General features: G+C 42.4%; 1 protein-coding gene across 1 annotated transcript in view; it reads left to right on the forward strand.

Annotated features, from left to right (window-relative positions):
- Positions 1-258: 258 nt before the first annotated feature.
- LOC137962410 (uncharacterized) overlaps positions 259-21,860 on the forward strand; it is a 55,614-nt gene continuing 34,012 nt past the window's right edge. Inside the window, exons 1-4 of the mRNA XM_068809259.1 lie at positions 259-794; positions 908-1,138; positions 1,257-1,571; positions 4,965-5,072. Of these exons, the coding sequence (XP_068665360.1) occupies positions 666-794; positions 908-1,138; positions 1,257-1,571; positions 4,965-5,072 (783 nt within the window). The 5' untranslated portion in view covers positions 259-665. The remainder of the gene's footprint in view (positions 795-907; positions 1,139-1,256; positions 1,572-4,964; positions 5,073-21,860) is intronic.

A 21,860-nucleotide genomic window follows, 5' to 3' on the forward strand; every position in this document is an offset into this window, starting at 1 on the left:
CGGCGATGCTCGAAATTGGAGAAAAACATCGAAGAAAAAAAATACAATTGATTTAAAAACCAAAACTTACCTAAATGGGTAGATTTCAGTCTGATTTTTCTCGCTGATTTCCCCAAGCCTAAAATCCCCATTTCCCTGATTTGCGATATCGTTGCCTTGACGTTGCCTAATCTCCTTGCTGAATCCCGCATCACTGATTTTTCTCGGGCCCTCATTAAGTAACGAGCCAGTTCATGAGTTTCTGATCCGAACCGCGGTTCACTCAAGCTCGGCTCGTTAACTTAAACTAGTCCGATCTCGTTTTCAAATTCGATGTAAGATCGAGATAAATCAAACTGAAGCAAGCCAGAACTGATCCAAGCTTGAAATACACACAAACCAGTTCAGTTTAATGCTACCCACGGTACCGGGTTCGCTTGTCCGGGATTCCGTTATTTTGCGCACTAGCGGATTTCACGTCGTCATCGACTCCTTCAGAAACTCGATTAAAGGGCAGAGGCTGATGGAATCTGTGGATTAGCCGATTAGTAGATTAACCTTCTTATTCCTGTAATGCTTTCATATTCTTAGCTGCGCTCTGGTTCTGTACTGTTGCTTTAGCGGTCACGCATTGAGCAACTTCGCGTCTACGAGCTCTCTCTTGCTCTCGGCAGGTGTTCGTAAAAATGTCTCAGAAGAGGACCTCGAGGATCTCTGAAGATCCAGAAGAGCTTGCACATATCCCTTTACAGGCAATTCTTTTAGCTGATAGCTTTGCTCAGAAGTTCCGCCCTATCACCCTCGAACGCCCCAAAGTAAGGCTACACGCTCCCCTTCTTCATTTTTCTGGTTTTCTAATTTTTTGTTTCTTAATCATATTTCATCGTATTAAGCTTTTATTTATTATTCCTTGTACTTTCCTCCGAAGGTACTGTTACCGTTAGTTGACGTACCTATGATTGATTACACATTGGCATGGCTTGAATCAGCGGGAGTTGAAGAAGTTTTTGTCTTTTGTTGCGCGCATTCTAAGCAAGTAATCGATCATTTGGAGAAGTCACAGTGGTTGAGGCAGCCACATTTTGCAGTCTCGACTATCGAATCACATGATTCCATTAGTGCTGGGGATGCTCTTCGTTTGATTTACGAACGGAACGTGGTAAGTGAAACCTTTCTGGGAGTTGAGAACTTCAAATGGTACAAAATACAAATTATTTTAATTGGAATGTGTACTGGAATATTTAATTTTTGTATTTGTTCTTTGCTTTGCATTCAAGATTCACGGAGATTTTATTCTCGTAAGTGGCGATACAGTTAGCAACATGTGTCTAAAGCAAGTGCTTCAGGAACATAAGGAGAGAAGGAAAAGGGACAGTAACACTGTAATGACTATGGTCATCAAACGCTCTAAGCCATCTCAATTGATACACCAGACCCGGCTTGGGAATGATGAAATACTTGTGGCAATCGATCCTGAGACAAGCCAACTCCTCTTGTACGAGGATAAGGCTGAGCTCTCAAAAGGGATTATAACGCTGGACAAGACGTTGTTGGCTGATAACCCTACTGTTTCTTTGCGCAATGACATGCAGGTCAGTTTTTTTATATGCTGCAATTTTATTCACAATAGCTTTTCACTCTTGTTTTTTTTTTTTTTTCCTATTTTTACATTTCCATTGTAACTATATTGTGGATGTTTTAATTCTTACAAAGGAATATTGTGGACATCTCAATCATTTTCTATGTATTCTTGAATATCTTCATTTCATTTCTATCATCTGAGACGAGCACTTTTTACACCAACATATCGCATGAATAATCATCCTACAGTTTGTTGTTCCTCTTGAGAAGTCTTATTAGCTGTTCAATTATTTAGTTTTTTTATCTTGAACATTGATTCCCACATAAGTAAGGTGCCCCAAGCCTTGCGAGATCTGAACCCAAGGTCTCATGCTAGAATCCTTATTTATCTCATGCAAAATTACTACCCATAATTATGGTTTATATGGAGCACTACCTATTTATTGGACTATTTTGCCCAACTTGACTTGAGATGACTTGTTCATGTTATGTTTTTGTGGGGGTCTAACCTAGGGTATGGGCGCCCTGTTGGACTAGCCTAGTATGGGATAGGTTTAAGGGCCTAGTTTTTCACGTTTTATAAGTTTTGGAGTTTCTTGTTTAATTTGTTAGGTACCTAACATTGGTATCAGAGTAGGTACCATGTGATGTGTTCAAATCCCAGAGGGGAGTGAACTATGAAAGGGGCTACCTGATGTTAGAGTTAGAGCCATCGTGAAATGGCTACTTGGTCCGAAGTGAGAGCCATCATATGGTGGATCGTCGTGGACGTCAACATGGAAGCGTGGTGGATTGTTATGGTCTTGTGGGGTCCAATCTGGGGTATGGGTGCTGGGTTAGATCAGCCTAGTATGATAGGTTTGAGGGCCTAACTTTTATGTTCTGTCAGTTTTGGAGCTTTTAGCGTATTTACTAGGTACCTAACTGTTTATTGGAGTCATTTATCTCATATTGTAATAAAAGGAAAAGAAAATGTATATAATAAGTAGAGTGTCCTTAATAGGTCAAATGGGGCTGCTTTGGCTCTCATAATGGTTCAATCCATGATTTTGCACTCATCTGTAGCTCTGAACTTAAAGAGTCAACTCAAGTTCCTTAATTGAAATGATCATATCTAACCATTCTAAGCTGATTCTCTGTTGTTGTGTTGCATGCATGCGTATACTTATATATGTATATATACATATGTGTTGGTAAATATCTTTTATTCAACATTGAGAAAAGTAAAAACCACACCACTGGCTACAACAGTACAGCCACCCACAACTTGACAAATTCTACAAAACCTTAATCACAAATTCAAACATTAAACACAACACATACAAACTTTGCAGATATTTCTAAATTGAACAAGTTTCACCAAGTTTTAGTTTCATCAAGATCTTTTTTGACCTGCAAAACATTAATTCGCTTCAATACTATGGTTGAAATTGGAAGTTCCTAATAAATCCCCAATTACCGCAATCAACGTAAACCATTTTGAGCACAAAACTCCTGTCACAGGAGTAGGGTCAAGCAGTGTTTTAACAATGGCTCCCAAAAGATCCGTGTGATTTAGAATGTCATTTGATAGACGGACAACGTACCAATGGTTAAGTGAATCTATTTGGTCAAAAACCACAAAAGGTCAACAACAACCTAGGATCCTCTATCATCATAGGAATAGGATTAAAGTATATAATTGCAGGACATGTCTGTTCACTTGGCTTGTTTCCTCTTCACTTGCTTCAACTTTTCCACATGTAGGTGCACATACATATATGCACCTAAAATGAGAAGTCTCAAAGCTTAACCCTTTCCACAGGGTCATTGTTTTGGGGAAACAAACGAGAGCCATAATTGCAGCCTTTACATAGGCGGATACTATGGGATGAAAGATTTAAGTTCTATGTTACTTTCAACCATCTATGCCACTAATGCCTTTTGGCCTCTAAATGTCAGTTGGAAAAAAATGTTTGGGTTGACATCAACTCCTAACACTACAACGACAACTGCTTTTCCCTCACTGTATTGGATGGGATATGGATATCTTAGGGTTGGCTCTGTCAATCTTCCATTTTTCTCTTTGTGTCTAGCTAATTCTCTCTCACACCAGAATGGAACTTGTATGCACACATGCTTTTTGTTTCAACTTGCATTAGTACTTGCTTTAGTACTTTCTTTATTTGTTGACTAGCTTCCTGAACTTATTGGTATTTTCAAAGCAAGACGAATTTGACTAAATGACAGAGTCCCAGAATCGCTTTTTTCTTGGTTGATTTTCCTGAGCCAGTTGTCTCTGCTGAAAAGGTTGTCTCAATTTGCAGCTTGGCTCGGCTTTTAGGCTGAGGTTTAGTCCATTGACTCAATCAATGAGATGCTATTTTAGAGAACTGTCAGAAAGAGTTTTCACAAACCCGTTTACACGCATCTCAGAAGTGTTCAAATGTTAAACACCTAGCCAATACTACCCAAAAGACCAGCCTGTTAGGTAGCAGAAAGCCAAGTACACATCCCCCCTGGAGAATGGGCTTGTCCCCAAGTCCATCTGTTGCGAGCCGACGGGTGACGGCCGCCCATACGGCCCAGGGCCCGGCCCAGCCCCGGTGGGTAAACACGTAGCGACGAGGTTTTTGCTTGCATCTGGGATTTGCGATCGCCCACACCGTCTGCCGGGATTCGAACTCGCAACGTAAGGACCGATTCTAATACCAAATGTTAAACACCTAGCCAATACTACCCAAAAGACCGGCCATGTTAGGTAGCGGAAAACCAAGTACTTAACCCAGGATTACAACATCACATTCCCCCTGGAGAATGGGCTTGTCCCCAAGCCCATCCGTTGCGAGCTGACGGGTGACGATGGCCCGTACGGCCCAGGGCCCGGCCCCGGCGGCTTAACGCATATCGACAAGGTTTTTGCCAGCGTCTGGGATTCGAACTCGCAGCGTAAGGACCGACTCTGATACCAAATGTTAAGCACCTAGCCAATGCTACCCAAAAGACTGACCTGTTAGGTAGCGGAAAACCAAGTACTTAACCCAGGACCACAACATGTTTATTTCTATTCTATAATATTTTCTTGTCATCATGATTTATCTTCATTTTTATTTTTATTTTTTCATTTTGAATGACAGAATGAGGAAAACAACATTGTTGTAAAGGAAATGGAGCGAATGGATATAATGGATATACTTTGACTTCTTAAAACATGACCTTGACTGGACTTGGATCTAATCTTGTTGGTCTCTCTCTCTCTCTATGTAGATGTGTGTGTGTTTGCACGTGTATGATATTGTAACCTAGGGTTTAAGTACTAAGGCATGTAGATCACCTTCTTGATTATTCTTTGTATAATTTGAATTTTTAAAATATGTATATTTATCAGCAAACCCTTTCACCATGCAATGTTTTCATTTATGCAGGATTGCTATATTGATATCTGTTCCCAAGAAGTTCTCAGCCTTTTCACGGACAACTTTGATTATCAGCATCTTCGACGCCATTTTGTCAAGGGACTGCTTCTTGATGATGTAGGTTTTGTTCTCATTTAAGCTTATCTTTGGCACACAAAAATGATTGCCACAGCCTAACTTGCATGACCTGCACTGTTATTCTCACTATTGGTGATTAAAGCCAAGGAAACTATAGAATGAAGTTGAGGAACAAAAGTGGTCTTTGAGTATCACAGCCACTCTAGACTATATGAAAAGAAGCTTTTGAAGTTGGAGTATAATGGGTGGACTCAAACTTCCAGAGGTTATTCTGTAACTTGCAGCGACCATCAAGACTAATAAAAAGCTTAGCAACCATTCTTAGCATTAGAAAAAGAAAAAAACAAAGGTATCCACCTCTGCAACAGAAAAGAAACTGTATTAATCCTGAAAATTTATTAAAGTTACTGCAGATCTCTTAAAAATTTTTCTTCTTATTTTTGTGCTGTTTCTTCCACTTTTGAGCCTTGTACTACATTGAAGAATTGACTGAGCCAACCATTTTCAGCTAGTGAAAATTATTGCAAATTATGAAAAACTGGGTTGTCCCTGATCTTGGTCGAGAGTGTGAGCAAGAGTGAGATCGAGACAGTGGGAAGATTTGGGGTAGAGAACGAGAGCGGGTGTGTGTGGGTGAACACGAGGTCGAAGAGGAGGATGAAGGTGGGAGAGAGAAAAAGAGCGAGTGGAAGAAAGGGAGCACTGGGGAGAGAGATGAAGAAGAAATATAGAAAGGTGGTGAGGTAGGGGAGATAGAGAGAGTGTAGGAGCAGATGGCCACTATGTGAAGACCATGCTCGGCAGCAACGATTTGGAGGTGAATGCAGGCAGAGACGCCTCGACTGATGCTGCTAGTGCAGAACGATGTCGCACAGTAACAAGCAGGAAGAAGTGGTGACAGGAAAGATGCACTATCTCTGATAGTGGAAAGATGCGGTTTTAGAGGCGACTTCAACCTGACTCTGAGCATGTCCTTTCCACTGACCAGTGCTTACTGCCTGGTCCAATCCTTGCAATCAGAGAATGGAAGCATACTGAGCCAATGGGCACCCATTGCGAGTGGTGTAGAGCTTATGGCATCCCTCCAGAACTTTGGGCTGTAGAAACTTTCCTGGCTATTGTACACTGTAAGGAAACCACTCACGTGCAAAGAATGGACTTTGCCAGAATTTAAATTGCCTCGACATTGTCAAACCTCCATGCAGCATTGCTTAACTTGGTGGTCAATACTGACCATTTCGCCATACGAATAGAAACGGAGAGGGAAAAGCATGATACAACAAAAAAAGGAAAACAAGGTTAGGAGGTTAGGGCAAGGTAGAAGACAATTCCACCAGGCAGGACAGGTCAAAAGATGATAAATACGAACCCCCTCCCATTTTGACCAAAAGCACTTTTTTGAACATCACTTCATCCCTTGCACAAACAGACAAACTCCCTCCCACAATGACCACATAATACCTGGTTTTTTTTCTCACTTCGCATCAAAGAGCCCACACCAGCCAAGACTTCAAACCTATTGCAGAAGAAACCAGCCAACCACTCCCTTGTCACCAAGCCAAATTCTTAAAGACCACTCGTCTGACCCGATCCTCTCCCCTTACAAAACCCCAGCTCCCAATCGCAACCCACTTTTGAGAATCTGTGGAAGATAATACCTGCCCCTCTACTCCCCATAAAGCACCCATGAATCCTAATAGCCTGGGGAGCTATGGCTCATCTTTTGACCCTTTAGTCTATGTTCTTCAACCGAAAAATTGCTGCTACTAAGTCTATTTGGTTTGATCAGAATAAGCTTATTCCAGACAATACTGAAGAAACAACTGAAACTCCTAGAAGGCCACGAGGTAGACCCACAAAGCAACAAAAAGGCAAGCTGCCTTTGCAATCCGCTACATCCGCTACCAAGGACCTGAAGAACAGATGCTTCATGGAGGCTCTTCAACAACAAAATAATAAGTATGATGAGGAGACTTGGTCAAGAATGATGGAGCTTGCATAACAAATGAAGAACCAAACATTGAAAAAAAGGGAACTTCAAAGGTAAAGCCGAAGGGGTCGTGAGAGGTAAAGTCTTCAAATGATTTACATAGCTTTGAACATTCATGGAGTTCGTGGATCCCGAAAGTGAGTAGTAATTCAGGAGACCTTAATGGATTCAGGTGGTTGAGTTGCTGGTTTGGAATCTTTGGTACAAGCCTCACCCTCAATGGAAATCACTTGATGCTAATGGCTCTGCTGGAGGCATCCTGTTTGTCTGGGGCGAATCTGATTTTAATCTGTTGGATATTTGTATTAGGGAATTTTTGATTGGGCTAAAGCTTTTTGACAAGATGCAGAACATAACATTGTCTTGCTGGAGTTTGTGGCCCAACAAGGTATAGTCAATGCACTACCTTCTGGGAGGAGCTATCAAACCTTTTCCAACAATGGCATTTTCCTTGACTTCTAGCGGGTGACTTCAATGCAAAAAGATTTGGTAGTAAGAAACAAGCCCCGACCCGATGAATCATTTTTACGATGAGACATTTTTGCAACCTTATAGGTGCACAGGAGATCACCGCTTTTGGTGAAAATTTCACATGGACCAATGGCCAGAAGCCCCAAATTCTGTCCCGTCTTGATCGTTTCCTTTGCTAATGAATCTTAGCTTCATGCCCTCCCTCATAACTACTCTATGAAGATTAGTCTCTGATCATTGACCCATAATGCTTGACATTCACTCCACTAATTGGAGACGAAAACCCTTTTGGTTTGAAAACATCTAGCTTGCACAGAGAACTTCAAGAAATTGGCCGAAGATTGGTGGCATGAATTGGACGTTTTGGTTCCCATAGGTGGGGGTTCTCTCAAACTCAAGCAACTAATATCCAAGCTCAAGTCGTGGGCCATCGATCTCCCTTCATTTGCCAAAAAGAGTCACTTCGAGCTGAAATTCACCCCTTGGACATCATCGAGGAAGGTAGACCCTTGAATAATCCTGAGTTTTCTATTATAGACGCTACTTCAAGACATTAATTACCATGATAGAATTTTTTGGAAGCAAACAACTAGATACAAGTGGGTCATTGAGGGAGATGACAATACTCGTTTCTTCAATACCGTTGTCTTAGCCCATCGGTGATCGAATTGGATCAACTCCCTCATGGTCAATGGGGAATTGTCATCCGATCAATCGGAAATTACTAACACCATTTTGAGTTAAAAAAATTATTCACAGAGGCATTGCTTCCTGACTCCTTCATGGGCAATCCCTAAGGAGACTCTCAACCAACTTCTTGGAGAACATAGAAAGACCATTCACAATGAGGGAATTGAAGTTGCAGTCACTTCTCTCTGTCTCGGTAAAGCTCTTGGACCGAAAGGATATAATGGGGAGTTCTTTCAAATGGGTGTGGACTTCCTCAAGGCAGATATTGTTGAATGATTTTCACGCCAATGGCTTAGCTTTCAGAAGTATGGGGGTCTCCATTGCTTTGATCCCAAAGAATCCCAATCCTGAAATGCCAAGGGATTTCCGACGAATCACCCTCATTTTTGGACCTTTTTTGGATAATATTGAGAATCCTGGCAATCAGGCCAAATAGGGTGCTCCAAAACCTTATCATCTCGTGTCAGACATGAAAAATATGAGATTTGGGAAGGAAATAGAAGAGAAAAGAGGAGAAAAGGAGACCTGGGAGAAGATCAGCCTTATTGCCTTGGAGGATGTGCTAGAAAACATGTCACCATTCTTTTTAATCAGGGTTTAAGTGATGTTTTACAAAAAGACAGAAATGCTCCTCAATAATCAAAATTACATATCTCTTAAAATACATGTCTAAATTGAATGAAAATTGACCATAAATAAAATAAGACATTGTCTATCTAACAGTCATTCTATAAAACAATGTAATGAAGGAAATGACCAAAATACCTTGAACTGGTATTTTAACACTCCCCCTCAAGCTAGAGAGTAGATATCAAACAAACCCAGCTTGTCACTAATGGGTACATGTTCATGTCTTCCCAAAGGCTTGGTAAATATATCTCCGAACTAGTCTGAAAATTTAACATAAGGAGTTATCACTTTCCCCTGCATAATTGCATTTCTAATAAAGTGGCAGTCAACCTCTATATGTTTAGTTCTCTCATGGAATACAAGGTTACTTGTCATAAAAATGGCCGTTTGGTAGTTTCAATTCATAGGGTCAGGTAACTTTTTTTGTTTTGAAAAGGATGTATATATTAACAGGGAAAATTATAGAGGACAAGGGAACAAATCCCTAACAACAAGAGATTGAAAGGTTGTTTCCTACTTGGCAAGCACATCCTCTATCGAATTTGCAGATCTCGGAATGTGAGACCAAATACAAGAGAATTGATAGGCAATTTCTAGAATCTCCCAAAAAGTGTCCCAATGGCGCCATAGGGGGGGGATGCACCATCGCACCAACCAATAACCACCTTCGAATCTCCTTTAATGTGAAGATGGCCACTACAATTGTCTCTGAAGATGTGGTTATGGAGCTCAGCCGACGTTGAGTCAGCAATGCCTAATGGGCCAACATACGAGAAACATTGATTACCAGAGGGATCTGAGATAACTCCTCCAAAGCCAACAATCCCGAGATTGCCGAGAGAAGAACCATCAAAATTCAACTTTAGGAAACTAGCCTCTGGAGCGGTCCATTCCTGCATGACTAGGACCTTGGTTCCAATCCGTATCTTAGCCACGATGCTCCAATTATCTCTGATAGAGGAACCCATAAAGGAGGAGAAGGCCTTTTTAGTAAGAAGCCAAGCGGAGATTTGGCCTCACACACGATCAACGACTCTTATTGCAGATTCACTTTTAGCATCAAAACGCCTGTGGTTGCGTTCATTCCAGAGCCCCCACGGCATAAAATCAATATAGGCAGAGATCATCAACTTTCCAAGCGCAGAAAGGGGAGTACCAATGAGCGACTTGCTGAAGGAGATCAGATCTGCCGACATACAGAATTGCAGCCCTGTCTTACAAAGGATGGAAGTCCACACTTTCCATGAGAAGAACACTAGCAAGATGTGGCTGGTGGTTTCGACCTCTAAGTTGCAGAAAGGGTAGAGGGTATCAATAGATGGATAGCCTCTTCTTCTAAGCACAATTGTCGTGAGTATCTTTCTTTGGTAGGCACTCCACATGAATTTTTTTATCTTTGGTGGGGCACAAAGATGCCATGCGAAATATATCTCATGCTCCCTTTGATTTAAATGCCATCCATTGATGTATCTGTAAGCAGAGGACACAGAGAAGATACCACTTTTGTCAGGCCACCAAATGTGCTTGTCCGCCACTGAAGGTCTCAGTCTGAAAGAGTGTGAAGATTCCATCAACCTGCTTGCCTTCAAAGCCTTAGTGTCGGGAAGACCCCTTTTGGGGTGTAAGCTCAAACCATCTTCCTCAAAAGCATCGGCTACCGATATCTCCCTTCGTAGAAAAAGGAGAAAGAGATTCTTGAATGAGGTCTGTAAAGGTTCCTGTCCCGCCCACCAATTCTCCTAGAATTTTAAGGATCTACCGTTTCCAACATAAAATTTGTTGGCTGAGGAGAATTTAGGATGAAGTAGATATTGTGATCTCCAGATTGGTGATAGACGTCTCCGGTTACCTCCTGAAGACTACCATGGAGAAGGACAACTAAGCTTAACAATTACAGTTTCCTTCCAAAGATTAGAAGAAATGGTGTTGAACTTCCAAATCCATTTTAAGAGTAGAGCTTGGTTCATTTCCTTCGATTTCCGAATACCCAAACCTCCCATCCGCTTTGGCAAACAAACTTCCTCCCATCTGACCTAATGATATTTAAAAGTATCACTCGATCCCCTCCAGAGAAATCTTCTTTTTAACTTATCCATGGCTGTACATACAGAGATGGGACAAGGTATAGTTCGGGATACCTACAATACAAGACTTTAGGAGGATGAGCCTTCCTACTTTGCTGAGAAAACGACCCTTCTAGGTTGCAAGTCAGGTCTCAATCTTTTCCACCACAGGATTCCATAGACTTTGGTTTATGTGATTGTTGAAGAGGGGGAGTCCAAGTAAGTGGTCGTGATGTTAGATGTTGTACATCCAAAGAGATTCACCATCTCAGCTAGGAGCTCAGGGCTGACATTGAAACCCATGAGGGATGTTTTTCCCCAATTAATTTGGAGCTCAGGGCTGACATTGAAACCCATGAGGGATGTTTTTCCCCAATTAATTTTCTGCCCTGAGGCTAGGGGTGGCATCGAGCCGAGCCGAGCTTGATTTAAATATTTTGAGCCGAGCTTCGAGCTGAGCCTCGTCTCGAGCCTAAAATTGTTATCGAGCTCGAGCCCAAAATTTTTAACCGAGTTCGAACCGAGCTTCGAGCCGAGCTTGAGCTTCAACATACATTTAAAACTTTTCAAAAAATATATATAAAATAAATTGTATATAAAATTATGCATATATTTTACATAAAATTGGGCATGGCCTCTACATAAAATTGGGCATAACCTATATATATAATACATGTATAAGATTGGGCATGACCTCTATTTAAAATTGAGCATAATCTATGTATATAATACCTATATAAAATTCGACATGACCTTTACTTAAAATTGGGCATAATCTATATACATAATACCTGCATAAACACTCCATAAACACTCCATAAAATTGTCTATATATTCCATAAACACTATGAAATTGTTTATACACTCCATAAAATAGTTTAAACACTCCATACACTGCATAACATTACGAATAAACTCCATACAATAATCAAACACAACAAAATTAAATGAAATATCACTATCAATTTACAATCACCCAAATAAAAACTATAAATCCATTATAAATTTACAAACTATAGTTGTTTCTTTTCATGCTAGAAAATAATATACGTCCTTGCATGAGCAAAATCTCCACCTAAGACAAAAACAAAAAAATAAAATTAGTTATTGTCAGATAAAAAAATACGCCACTACTAGTTACTTAATATCGTTAAAAATATTAAAATTACCATGATGAGAAAAACATGAAAAATCATGTAGCTGGTAGCATTATCTCGACACTCTTCTTCTCAGGTTGTAATCATAAAACAAAATTTTAATAAATAAAACTAAAAAAATACTAAAAAATATCATAATAAATAATTTATCAAAGAAATTCACCTTTTGATTTTTCTTTACACCGTGAAGAGCCCGAACCCAATCACTGCCACAAATCAAAGTTTGAACTGTATTTGGTGCCAAGGAAGAACGATATGAGTCTATTACTAATTGTAGACTTTGAAGCTAGTGCGGATATGAGAATTATAAGTAAACTTAAAATTTGAAGTTCATCTTCATCTTCTGCTTCAAATTCATTTCATTCATTTACATGAAATTCAATTTCAAACTTGGTATTAGTGTGGACAAGTTCATGTACACTGGAAAACAGTTTCCAATGTTAGTGTCCCAAAATGAGAAAAATATAAAAAACAAGAAAATAAGTAACTTATAATAGTAGACTTAATTAAAACATAATACTTAAACCCCAAATTAGGTAAAAAAAACATGATTACAACACAAATAAGTAATTTAATGTATAATTAAAATAAATTAATATATTAATTAATTAAATTAGATATTATATTATTTAATGATTACAGTTTATTATACATTAATACAATAATTACGTGAGCCAATTAATTGTGCACATGATTAATTATAAAAAATAAATAAATAAACAGGAAAATTTGATCAAATGCTAACTTTAACACACTATTTTTACGTATTGTTGCATCGTCCGGAGGAAAAGCAGTACTAGAGGCGGTTAGGGCTGACAAAATTGCATCGTCCAAAGGAAAAACAGGTTGAGAATAGGATTTGCAAGTTTTTTTTTTTTTTTTTATATAATCGCACGTGCGAAACTCGCATGTGTGAACTGCACGTGCGAGTTCGCACGCTGTGTTGGACGGAGCGTCGAGGGGGGGAATAATTTCCCCCCTCAACTTAGGTATCGGGGGGGTTCTGTGCCGTTCCGGCGAGAGCGGTGGCCGGTTGATCTGACGGCGGCAGCAGGTGGTAGTAGGGGGGTGATGACGACGGGAGAGGGTTCAGAGCAGTTGCTCTAGCTGGGGTACGACGAGGCGAGGGCGACGCTACGGGAGTCGACGGCGACAGCGATGAGAGGTAGAGAAGGCGATGCGCGGGGGGAAGGATTAGGTGCGGCGGCGGTGGAAGGGGCACCGGTGGCGAGATGGAGGCCGAGAGAGGGAGAAAAAAATTTCGGAGGAAGAAGAGAGAAGGGAAGGAGGAGACCAAGAGAGCGAGAGCGCAGGAGAGAGACCGAAAAAAAAATTTCGGGAGATGGCAGACCGACGAAAATTTCCCAAATCCCCCTGAATCCGCCGCTTGTTAAATTAACGAGCTGGCTCGGGAGCCGTCGAGCCGAATCTGGCTTTGGTCGAGCTCGGCTCTTTAATTTAAACGAGCCGATTTCGGATCTTGAGCTCGGCTCGAGCTCGAGATATACCGAATCGAACCGAGCCGACACCGAACTCGAGCCGGCTCGGTTCGAAGCCACCCCTACCTGAGGCTAATTCAAAGAGTCCCAAGACCGCTTTGATCCTTCTAGATCCTTCCATATTTTTTATCCCAAAAATGATGGTATCATCCGCATATTGGAGAATGGGGATATTAAAAACCTGTTGGAGGCTAGTAAGGGGAAGCCACCCAAGATTAACAGCCGAGTAAAACATAAAAGAGAGGAATTTTGCTACAATGTTGAAAAGAAGCGTAGAGAGCGGGTCACCCACTTTGATCCCCCTGGTCCCTTTGAAATACTCGCAAACCGAGCCATTGAGAATGAGTGAGTAGGAGGCCGAGCCCATGCAACTTCTAATCCAAAATCTTCATTTTGCGCCGAAGTCCATTTTCTCCATGAGCTCATCTAGAAGAATCCAATTTACTCTGTCAAAAGTTTTTTCCAGATCAAGCTTGAAGGCAAATTCTCGGATCCTTGTTACGATTGAAGTGATCAATAAATTCATGAGCTGCCATTGTGGAGTCTAGGATTTCTATCCCCTTGAGAAAGGTGCCTTGCCCGCGGTGGATGACGTTTTTGAGAAAAGCCTTTAGCCGATGAGCCAGAATTCTAGCAATGATTTTGTATGCACTTGTAACTAGACTAATAAGTCGGAAATCTTCCTCTTCGGAACCAAAGTGATGAAGGGCGCACTGTTGCTGTGGTAGGTGATACCATTCTTGAAGAAACCATGTATCATTGCTGTGATATCCTCAAGCCTTGACTAAAACTTTTTTAAAAAGTCCTCGTTAAAACCATCTGGTCCTGTGGTCCTATCACTTTCCATACCTAATACAGCATGCTTGATTTCTCCAGTAGAAAAAGAGGACTCTAATAAGGAGGCAGCTGTTGGAGAGTGACGAGAGAAACTGATGTGTTGAACTTTTGGCCGATTTGAACGCTCCTCTGAATATAAATTTGTGAAAAAATGAATCAACACATTAGTAATTGAGGTCTGACATGACGTTACCTCATTATTAATACATAATGAGGTAATTCGGTTGGATCTCCTTCTTGCCGATGCGATGACATGGAAAATTTTTGTATTTGCATCGCCTTCTTTCAGCCATTTAAATCTGGCTATTTGCTTTCATTGAATCCTCTCTTTATGCAGAATTGCATTGAGTTTAGTATTCAGAGAAATTCGGGAAGAGAACTTAGCAGGAGACAAGTACCTTTGTTCGTCCACCAGGTCCAGAACAACTATCTGAGAGGGGAGAGAAGCCTTCTCGGCACCCGAGGAACGACGACTTGTGGCCCATTCCTTTATTTTTCCCTTTAAGAACCGAAACTTTAGAGGGAAAGCCCACTCCCTTCTTCCATAGTTTGGACACTCAGCCCACCATCCACTTATAAGAGAGTCAATTTTTTTTTTCAAACAACCATGAGTTTTCAAAGCGGAAAGGAGGAGGCCCCTATTTTTTTGAAGGAGGTGGAAAGCATGATAGGCCAGTGGTCAGATCCCACCTTATTGAGCACCCTTCCAGTGACGTTGCCAAAAAGTTGCACCTAATCTGGACAAGCCAAAAAGCGGTCCATTTTTGAGAGAATTGGTTGTTGCTGGACGTTAGACCAGGTATAATTCTTCCCGGAAAGAGATATCTTATCCAGACCACATTCGCCAATGAAGTCCGAAAACCCCCGCATCGAAGCAGATAGGCAAGTAGCCAGAGGCTTCTTCTCATTGCAGTAGCGGAGAGCATTAAAATCACCCGCGAATAGCCAGGGGTATCTCCGTGACTGATTAAGCTCCAAGAGCTCTTCCCAGAAAAGTCTTCTCTCCCGATATCTTGTCGGGCCATATACTCCACCCACACACCATATTCTACCGGAGGAGTGATCCCAGAACTGAATGCCCAATGAGAAATGACCCTCAGTAACGTTGTGAGATCATCAAAGTTAGTAGAGTCCCATGCGACAAAAATGCCGCCAAAGTGTCCAATGGTGTTAACCGCCACCCATTTTATCAAAGGGCATGACCACAGTTTCATGGCAATGGCATCGGTCATCTCCTAACATTTCGTCTCTTGAAGAATCACTATTGAGGGCTTAAACTGAGAGAAGAAGATAGAGATCATGCTGTGCTTCTGGACAACACCAATTACCTCATTTTTGGACTCCTGTCCCCAGGCCGCAGACCCCTATAGACAACTCCCATGAGGCGCACCAAATTCATCATTTGCCACGTCTCATCATTCTATCTGTGGCGTTCAACTTGAAGGTCCTCCACGAGTCGAGACAACCTTTCATTTGGGGAGGGGACGATGAAGTTTTGTGATTTATCTCAGGATTAACTGTGTAAAATAGCACTTTCCTGGCGACGTCTTCTTCTTTGGTAGGTGGCTAGAACAGGGGGAGAAGCAAAGTGTAGGGGAGAGGTGACTTCGGACGTGGATTCAGAGTTAGGATGATTAGGGTGGAGAGGACATGGCGAGTTGTGTGAGGTGGACTTGCTACTGAAGGCTTCCCGATGTTCGAGGTTGGCAGCCACAAAAGCTGACCAATACTCTCTTGGGTAGGCTTCCTTGTGACCTCAAGATGGGGCATGACAGGGGGGCTTACCTCGTGATTAAGACCTTGTTCATAGGGCAACTCGCTCTATTGGAATTTCCCGCTACTCTTGGTTATCAATGTGCTGTTGGCAGGCCAATTGCGCACCCAAAGATTTCAGGCCCCGCGTAAGGGTGTCTTGGGACAAGAGAAAGAGAGTGGAGGTACAACTGTTTCTGGAAAAGGGGGTTTGACAGAAGGTTGGTGATAGGTCTGACGCTTTTTGAAAAAATTGAGAAAAAGGCGGGGGGGGGGGGGGGGGGATGTGGGGAATGACACAACATCGGAATTCGGGAAAGCAGGATGGTGAAGGGGTTTCTGATAAGGGGCTAGATGAAAAGCATAATGTTTCTAACGAAGTTTGAAAATATGGTGTGGATATGTGTGATGCCTCAACATTGAAATTCAAGAAAGGTGGGTTGGATGGGAGGTCTGACATGGAACCAGCCTTTTCTTTTTGAAACACGGGATTCAAATTTGAAATTACTGAGGTGACAACCTTGGTAATCGAGACCCTGACAGGGGGCAAACCTTGAAAAGCTCGCAAGGAAATTCAAATTTGAGTTTGAATTCGAGTCAGAATTCGGTAGCGAGGTTGACTCGTCTGAGTAGAGTGACCATGCTGAGTTGACTGGGTGTTGACTTGGTATGAAGACAGGTCCTTGAACTTAGAGAAGAAGCATCCTTTCTGAAGTCGGTGACTCTCCGACGGGCTCAAAATGCAGATTTCCCCGAAAGATATCTCAATTCAGACAAAATATTTGCCGATGACGATCTTCAGGAAGAGAGGTTCGGTCCATCGTGAGGTTGGGGCGACGAAAGCCATTGCCACGTCCAACCTAGTTCTTTCCATCATATTTTCCGCCCACTGGATCGGGTATCCAAAGGAATTGAAGATGTGATTCAACACTCTTTTGACCAGAGCTCGATTGGCAAGCCTCTGACCGAGACCGATTGTCTGAGAGGGCAAACACAGTGGGGTCTCCACCCACTTCGACACAAAAACCTCCTATTCTTGCTCCCACATCTTGGTTTCAAGGGCAACTTCGACCTCCCCCGTCGATTTGAGAAATACTACCCATTTCCGAGGGTCCATTCCTGCGATTTTTGGCAAGTATTCAATTTGGATTATATCGTGGATCCATGGTGCGAGATTCACGCCATTCTAACTATAAGATTTAGCCTCCATGATGAAAGCTGAACTCAAAGCCATCCTTCTCGTTAAGAAGGCGTCAAAGGGTAAGTGAATGGTGGGGTGGGGGAAAGCAATTTATTTGGCTCGGTGTCGGAGGGTGGAATCTCGTTCTTTGGCTGGTGTTCGGAAGAGGGGGGGGGGGGGGGGGGGGGGAGGTTAGATTTTTCTTCGGCGGTATAGGCGCACATTGATCTCGAGCGATGGCTGAAATAATTTATGGCAACACTCTCCGACAGAAAGAGGATCCAAAAACTTCCGGGTGATAAACATGCGCCATATTGAGCATTCCCCTCCTCTGGATAATCATAAACTCCTTTTTCTCCTTATTTTGGAACACAGAGAGGGAGAAAGAAACATCTCCGACTCGTATCTCCCGGAGCCTCAACACACTTTCACCTTCCTCAAGACATCAGACGAAATCCAAAACTGCAGCCATTGGAATCGAAATAAAGGACCTTCTCGTCCATTTCTGAGGGTTAAACGCAATACCTTTTGATTTGCGTCGTTTCAGTTCCAACGAAGTTTCTGAATCTCCGCATACCCACAATGTTTCCAAAGCTTTCCTTTTTTCCTTCTTCTTCGCATTTCTCCCACTTGCTGTCATCCATCGCCCATCATTCTCTGTCGCCAAAGTCTTACCATTGTTGTTGTGCCTCTATTGCGTTGCCGCGACATCAGTCTCCACACCAATGGAGACTCTGGACCGGGAGTAGTTTGGAATTGCGACAGCCAACTCCCCTTTTGGTGGGGGTTCCTCCGTAGACGAGGATTGTTGAGGAGCGATCCCAAACACCGATGCTTGATGACGAGAGGGTCCAAAAGTGACTTTCTCCTCTCGACGCCCACTCATCACGGGCTTCAGATCATAAGGTTAGGTAACTGAAAACCAAATTCAAGAAGAATAGACTTAATCCACATAAGCTCACTAATTGTGTGATCCATTGCTCAATACTGGGCCTTTGCGAGGGTTTTTTTTTTTTAGGGTACAAAGCGAGGGCGTCGGGAGGAGAGAACCACTTTCGGATCCTCTTGCCATCAAGCATCAGATGTTGGGGTCGCTCCTCCACAATCCTCGTTTATGGAGGAACCCCCACATCCACCTGAAGGGGAGTTGGCTGCTATAACTCCATACCATTCACAGTCTAGAGTCTCCGTCAGTGAGAAGACAACCGTCGTGGCGATGCAATACAGGTACAACGACAATGGTAAGACTTTGGCGACGGAGGAAGATGGTCATTGGATGACGGCAAAAGATAGAAATGCGGAGAGGAAGGTAAAAAGGAAAACTTTTGAAACTCGTGGTTTGTGGCGATTTAAAAATTTTGCTGGAACTGAAACCAGGATGAATCGAAAAGGTACTGTGACTAACGTTCATAATTGGGATGAGAAGGTCTTTTATGTCAATCCCAATGGCTGCGATTCTGAAGTTTATCTGGTGTCTTGAGGAAGGAGAAACAACGAGCTTGTCGAGGCTCTGGGAGATAAGAGTCGGAGAAGTTTCTTTCTCCCTCTTTGTGTTCCGAAAGAAGGGGATACGTGATTTCAAGATTATTCAGAGGAGGGGAATGCTCATTATGGCGCGTGTCTATCTCCCAGAGGTATCTGATCCCTCTTTCTGTTGGAGAGCCTTGCGGGAAAACATCTCAGCCATCGTGCGTGATCAAAGTGCACCCCTGTTGCCAGAGAAAAATAAAACCTCTCTGGCCTCCGCCCCCTCCCCTAGAAAAGATGTACTCCAAAGCTGCGCGCCCCCCCTACCCTCTTTCGAACACCAACCAGAGAAACGGATTCCACCCTCCGATACCGAGTCAAATAAATTGCTTCTCCTGCCCCCCTAGAAAATCCCCCACCCATAACCCCACTATTCAATTACCCTCTGACGCTTTTCTTAACGGGAAGGAGGGCTATGAGCTCAACTTTTATCATGGAGGCTAAATCAGATAGATGGAAGGGCGAGAATCTTGCATCATGGATCCGAGAAAAACTCCAAATTGACTACTTGCTAAAAATCGCATGGATGAGCCTTTAGAAGTGGGTAGTTTTTCACAAATTGACAGGGGAGGTAGAAGCTATTCTCACAACCAAGATGTGGGAGCAAGAACAAGAGGTCTTTGTGTCGAAGTGGGTGGAAACCCCGCTGTGTTGCCCTCTCGGACAATGGGTCTTGATCATAGGCTTGCCGATCGAGCTCTGGTTGGAAGAGGTGCTGAATCGCATCTTCCACTCCTTCGGAAATCCAATCCGGTGGGAGGAAAATAAGACAAAAAGATCAAGGTTGGACGTGGCAATGGCTTTTGTCGCCTCGACATTGCTATGGACTGAACCTCTCTTCCTGAAGATAGTCACCGACGAAGAATTTGTATGGATAGAGGTATCTTTCAGTGAACTTTGCACTTTGAGTCCACCGGCTAAGGAAGGGATGCTTCTTCTCTGAGTGTACGAACCTGTCTTCATGCCGAGTCACTACCCAACCGACTCAACATGGTCACTTTAGCTCGGACGTGTTAACTTCACTACCGAGTTCTGATTCAAATTCAAACTCAAATCTACAATTCCTTGCGAGCTCTTTGAGGTCTGCCTCGTTTGTCACGGTCCCGATTACCAAGGCTGTCCCCACGGTAAATTTTAAATTGAATCCAGTGTTTCAAAATGGAAAAGCTGCCCTCTTGTCAGATCTCCCATCCAACCCATCTTTCCCGAATTCTGATGTTGAGGCATCACACATATTCAAAATTTTCAAAAAGAGTCAGACCTATCACCAACCTTCTATTAAACCCCCTTTTCCAGAAAAGTCCCTCTAGTAACAACTGTAGCTCCACCCTCTTTCCCTCATCCCAAGACACCCTACGTGGGGCCCGAAATCTTCGGGTGTGCAGTCTGAATGACCAGCACACTTGTTAAGGAATAGTCCCACATGGATTAATGAGTACAAATATCTTGAGTTTATTAGGTGAGAAAGAGACTTCCTAAGGTGACTAGTCATTTTGGGATGGGCCTTGGACCCAACTTAACATTTTTTTTGGAAGAGAGGCAGCTTTGCTGCCTTGGAATCTGAGCCAGAAAGGCCCTTCTTGCTTCTTTATAATCAGAGTTTAAGTGAAATTTTACAATAGGACAAAAATGCCCCTCAATACTCAAAATTACATATCTCCTAAAATACATTTCTAAATTGAATGAAAATTTAACTAGAGATAAAATAAGACATTCTCTATCTAATAGCCATACTATAAGAGAAAAATGTATATTGAAAATATAAGAAATGACCAAAATACCCCTGAACTTGTATTTTAACACTCCCCCTCAAGCTAGAGAGTAGATATCAAACAATCCCAGCTTGTCACTAAAGGATACATGTTCACGTCTCCCCAAAGGCTTGGTAAATATATCTCCCAACTGGTCTGAAGACTTTACATAAGGAGTTACCACCTTCCCCTGCATAATTGCATCTCTAATGAAGTGGTAGTCAACCTCTATATGTTTCATTCTCTCATGGAATACAAGGTTGCTGGCAATAAAATCACAATTCATAACCATAGGGTCAGGTAACATAAAACCAAACTCAAGAAGCACAGACTTAATCCACATAAGCTGACTAACTGTATGAGCCATTGCTCGATACTTGGCCTTTGCACTGAACCTAGCCACAACTGTCTGTTTCTTACTTTTCCAACTTATCAGGTTGCCTCCAACAAAACAACAGTAGCCTGATGTAGAAATCTATCCATCTTACACAGCATAATCGGCATCAGAATACCCAAGTACATCAATTTTCTCATTATGAGTATACAGAAGACCTTTTCTAGGTGCACCCTTCAAGTACTTCAAAATCCTCTGAGCAGCTTCTAAATGAACTTTTTGAGGATTTCCAGGAACTGGCGCACAACTCCCACAACAAATGAAATATCCGGCCTGCACTCATATGTGGGCCTGCACCTAAACTATTTACTTGTATCAGAGCCACAAAAGAGGGTCTACACCTAAACTATCCACTTGTAGAGCCTCAAAAGAGGGCCTACACCTAAACTACCTACTCCTAAATTATCCACTTGTAGAGTCACAAAAAGAGGGTCTACACGTGACGAGGAGTGTTAAAGAATAGTCTCACATGGATTAGTGAGTACAAATATCTTGAGTTTATTAGTTGAGAAAGAAACTTCCTAATGTGGCTAGTCATTTTGGGATGGGCCTTGGACCCAACTTAACAACACTGATAGCATCGAGATGGGGAGTAACAGGAATTTTCGGCAGAGTGAGACGCACTATGTACAAGGTCCTAATCATGAGGTAAGCCTCATTGCCATGTGCCATTTCTATGTCACGCTGAAGCCTACCCCGAGAGAGCATTGGTCAGCTTTCGTGGCTGCCAACCTCAAATATCGGGAACTCCTCTGTGGTAATTCTGCCCCCCATAACTCGCCATGTCCTCCCCACCTATCAGATCCCACCTAACAAGTCACATCACATTGAGAGGAATGATAACAATATTATCGATGGTGTTCCTTTCCCGTCAAGTTCCACCTCC

This window comes from Aristolochia californica, unplaced genomic scaffold (genome assembly GCF_029961685.1).
Source record: "Aristolochia californica isolate CCGP_79_NKW_82.1479 unplaced genomic scaffold, dmAriCali1.0.hap1 SCAF_4, whole genome shotgun sequence".
Lineage (NCBI taxonomy): Eukaryota > Viridiplantae > Streptophyta > Magnoliopsida > Piperales > Aristolochiaceae > Aristolochia > Aristolochia californica.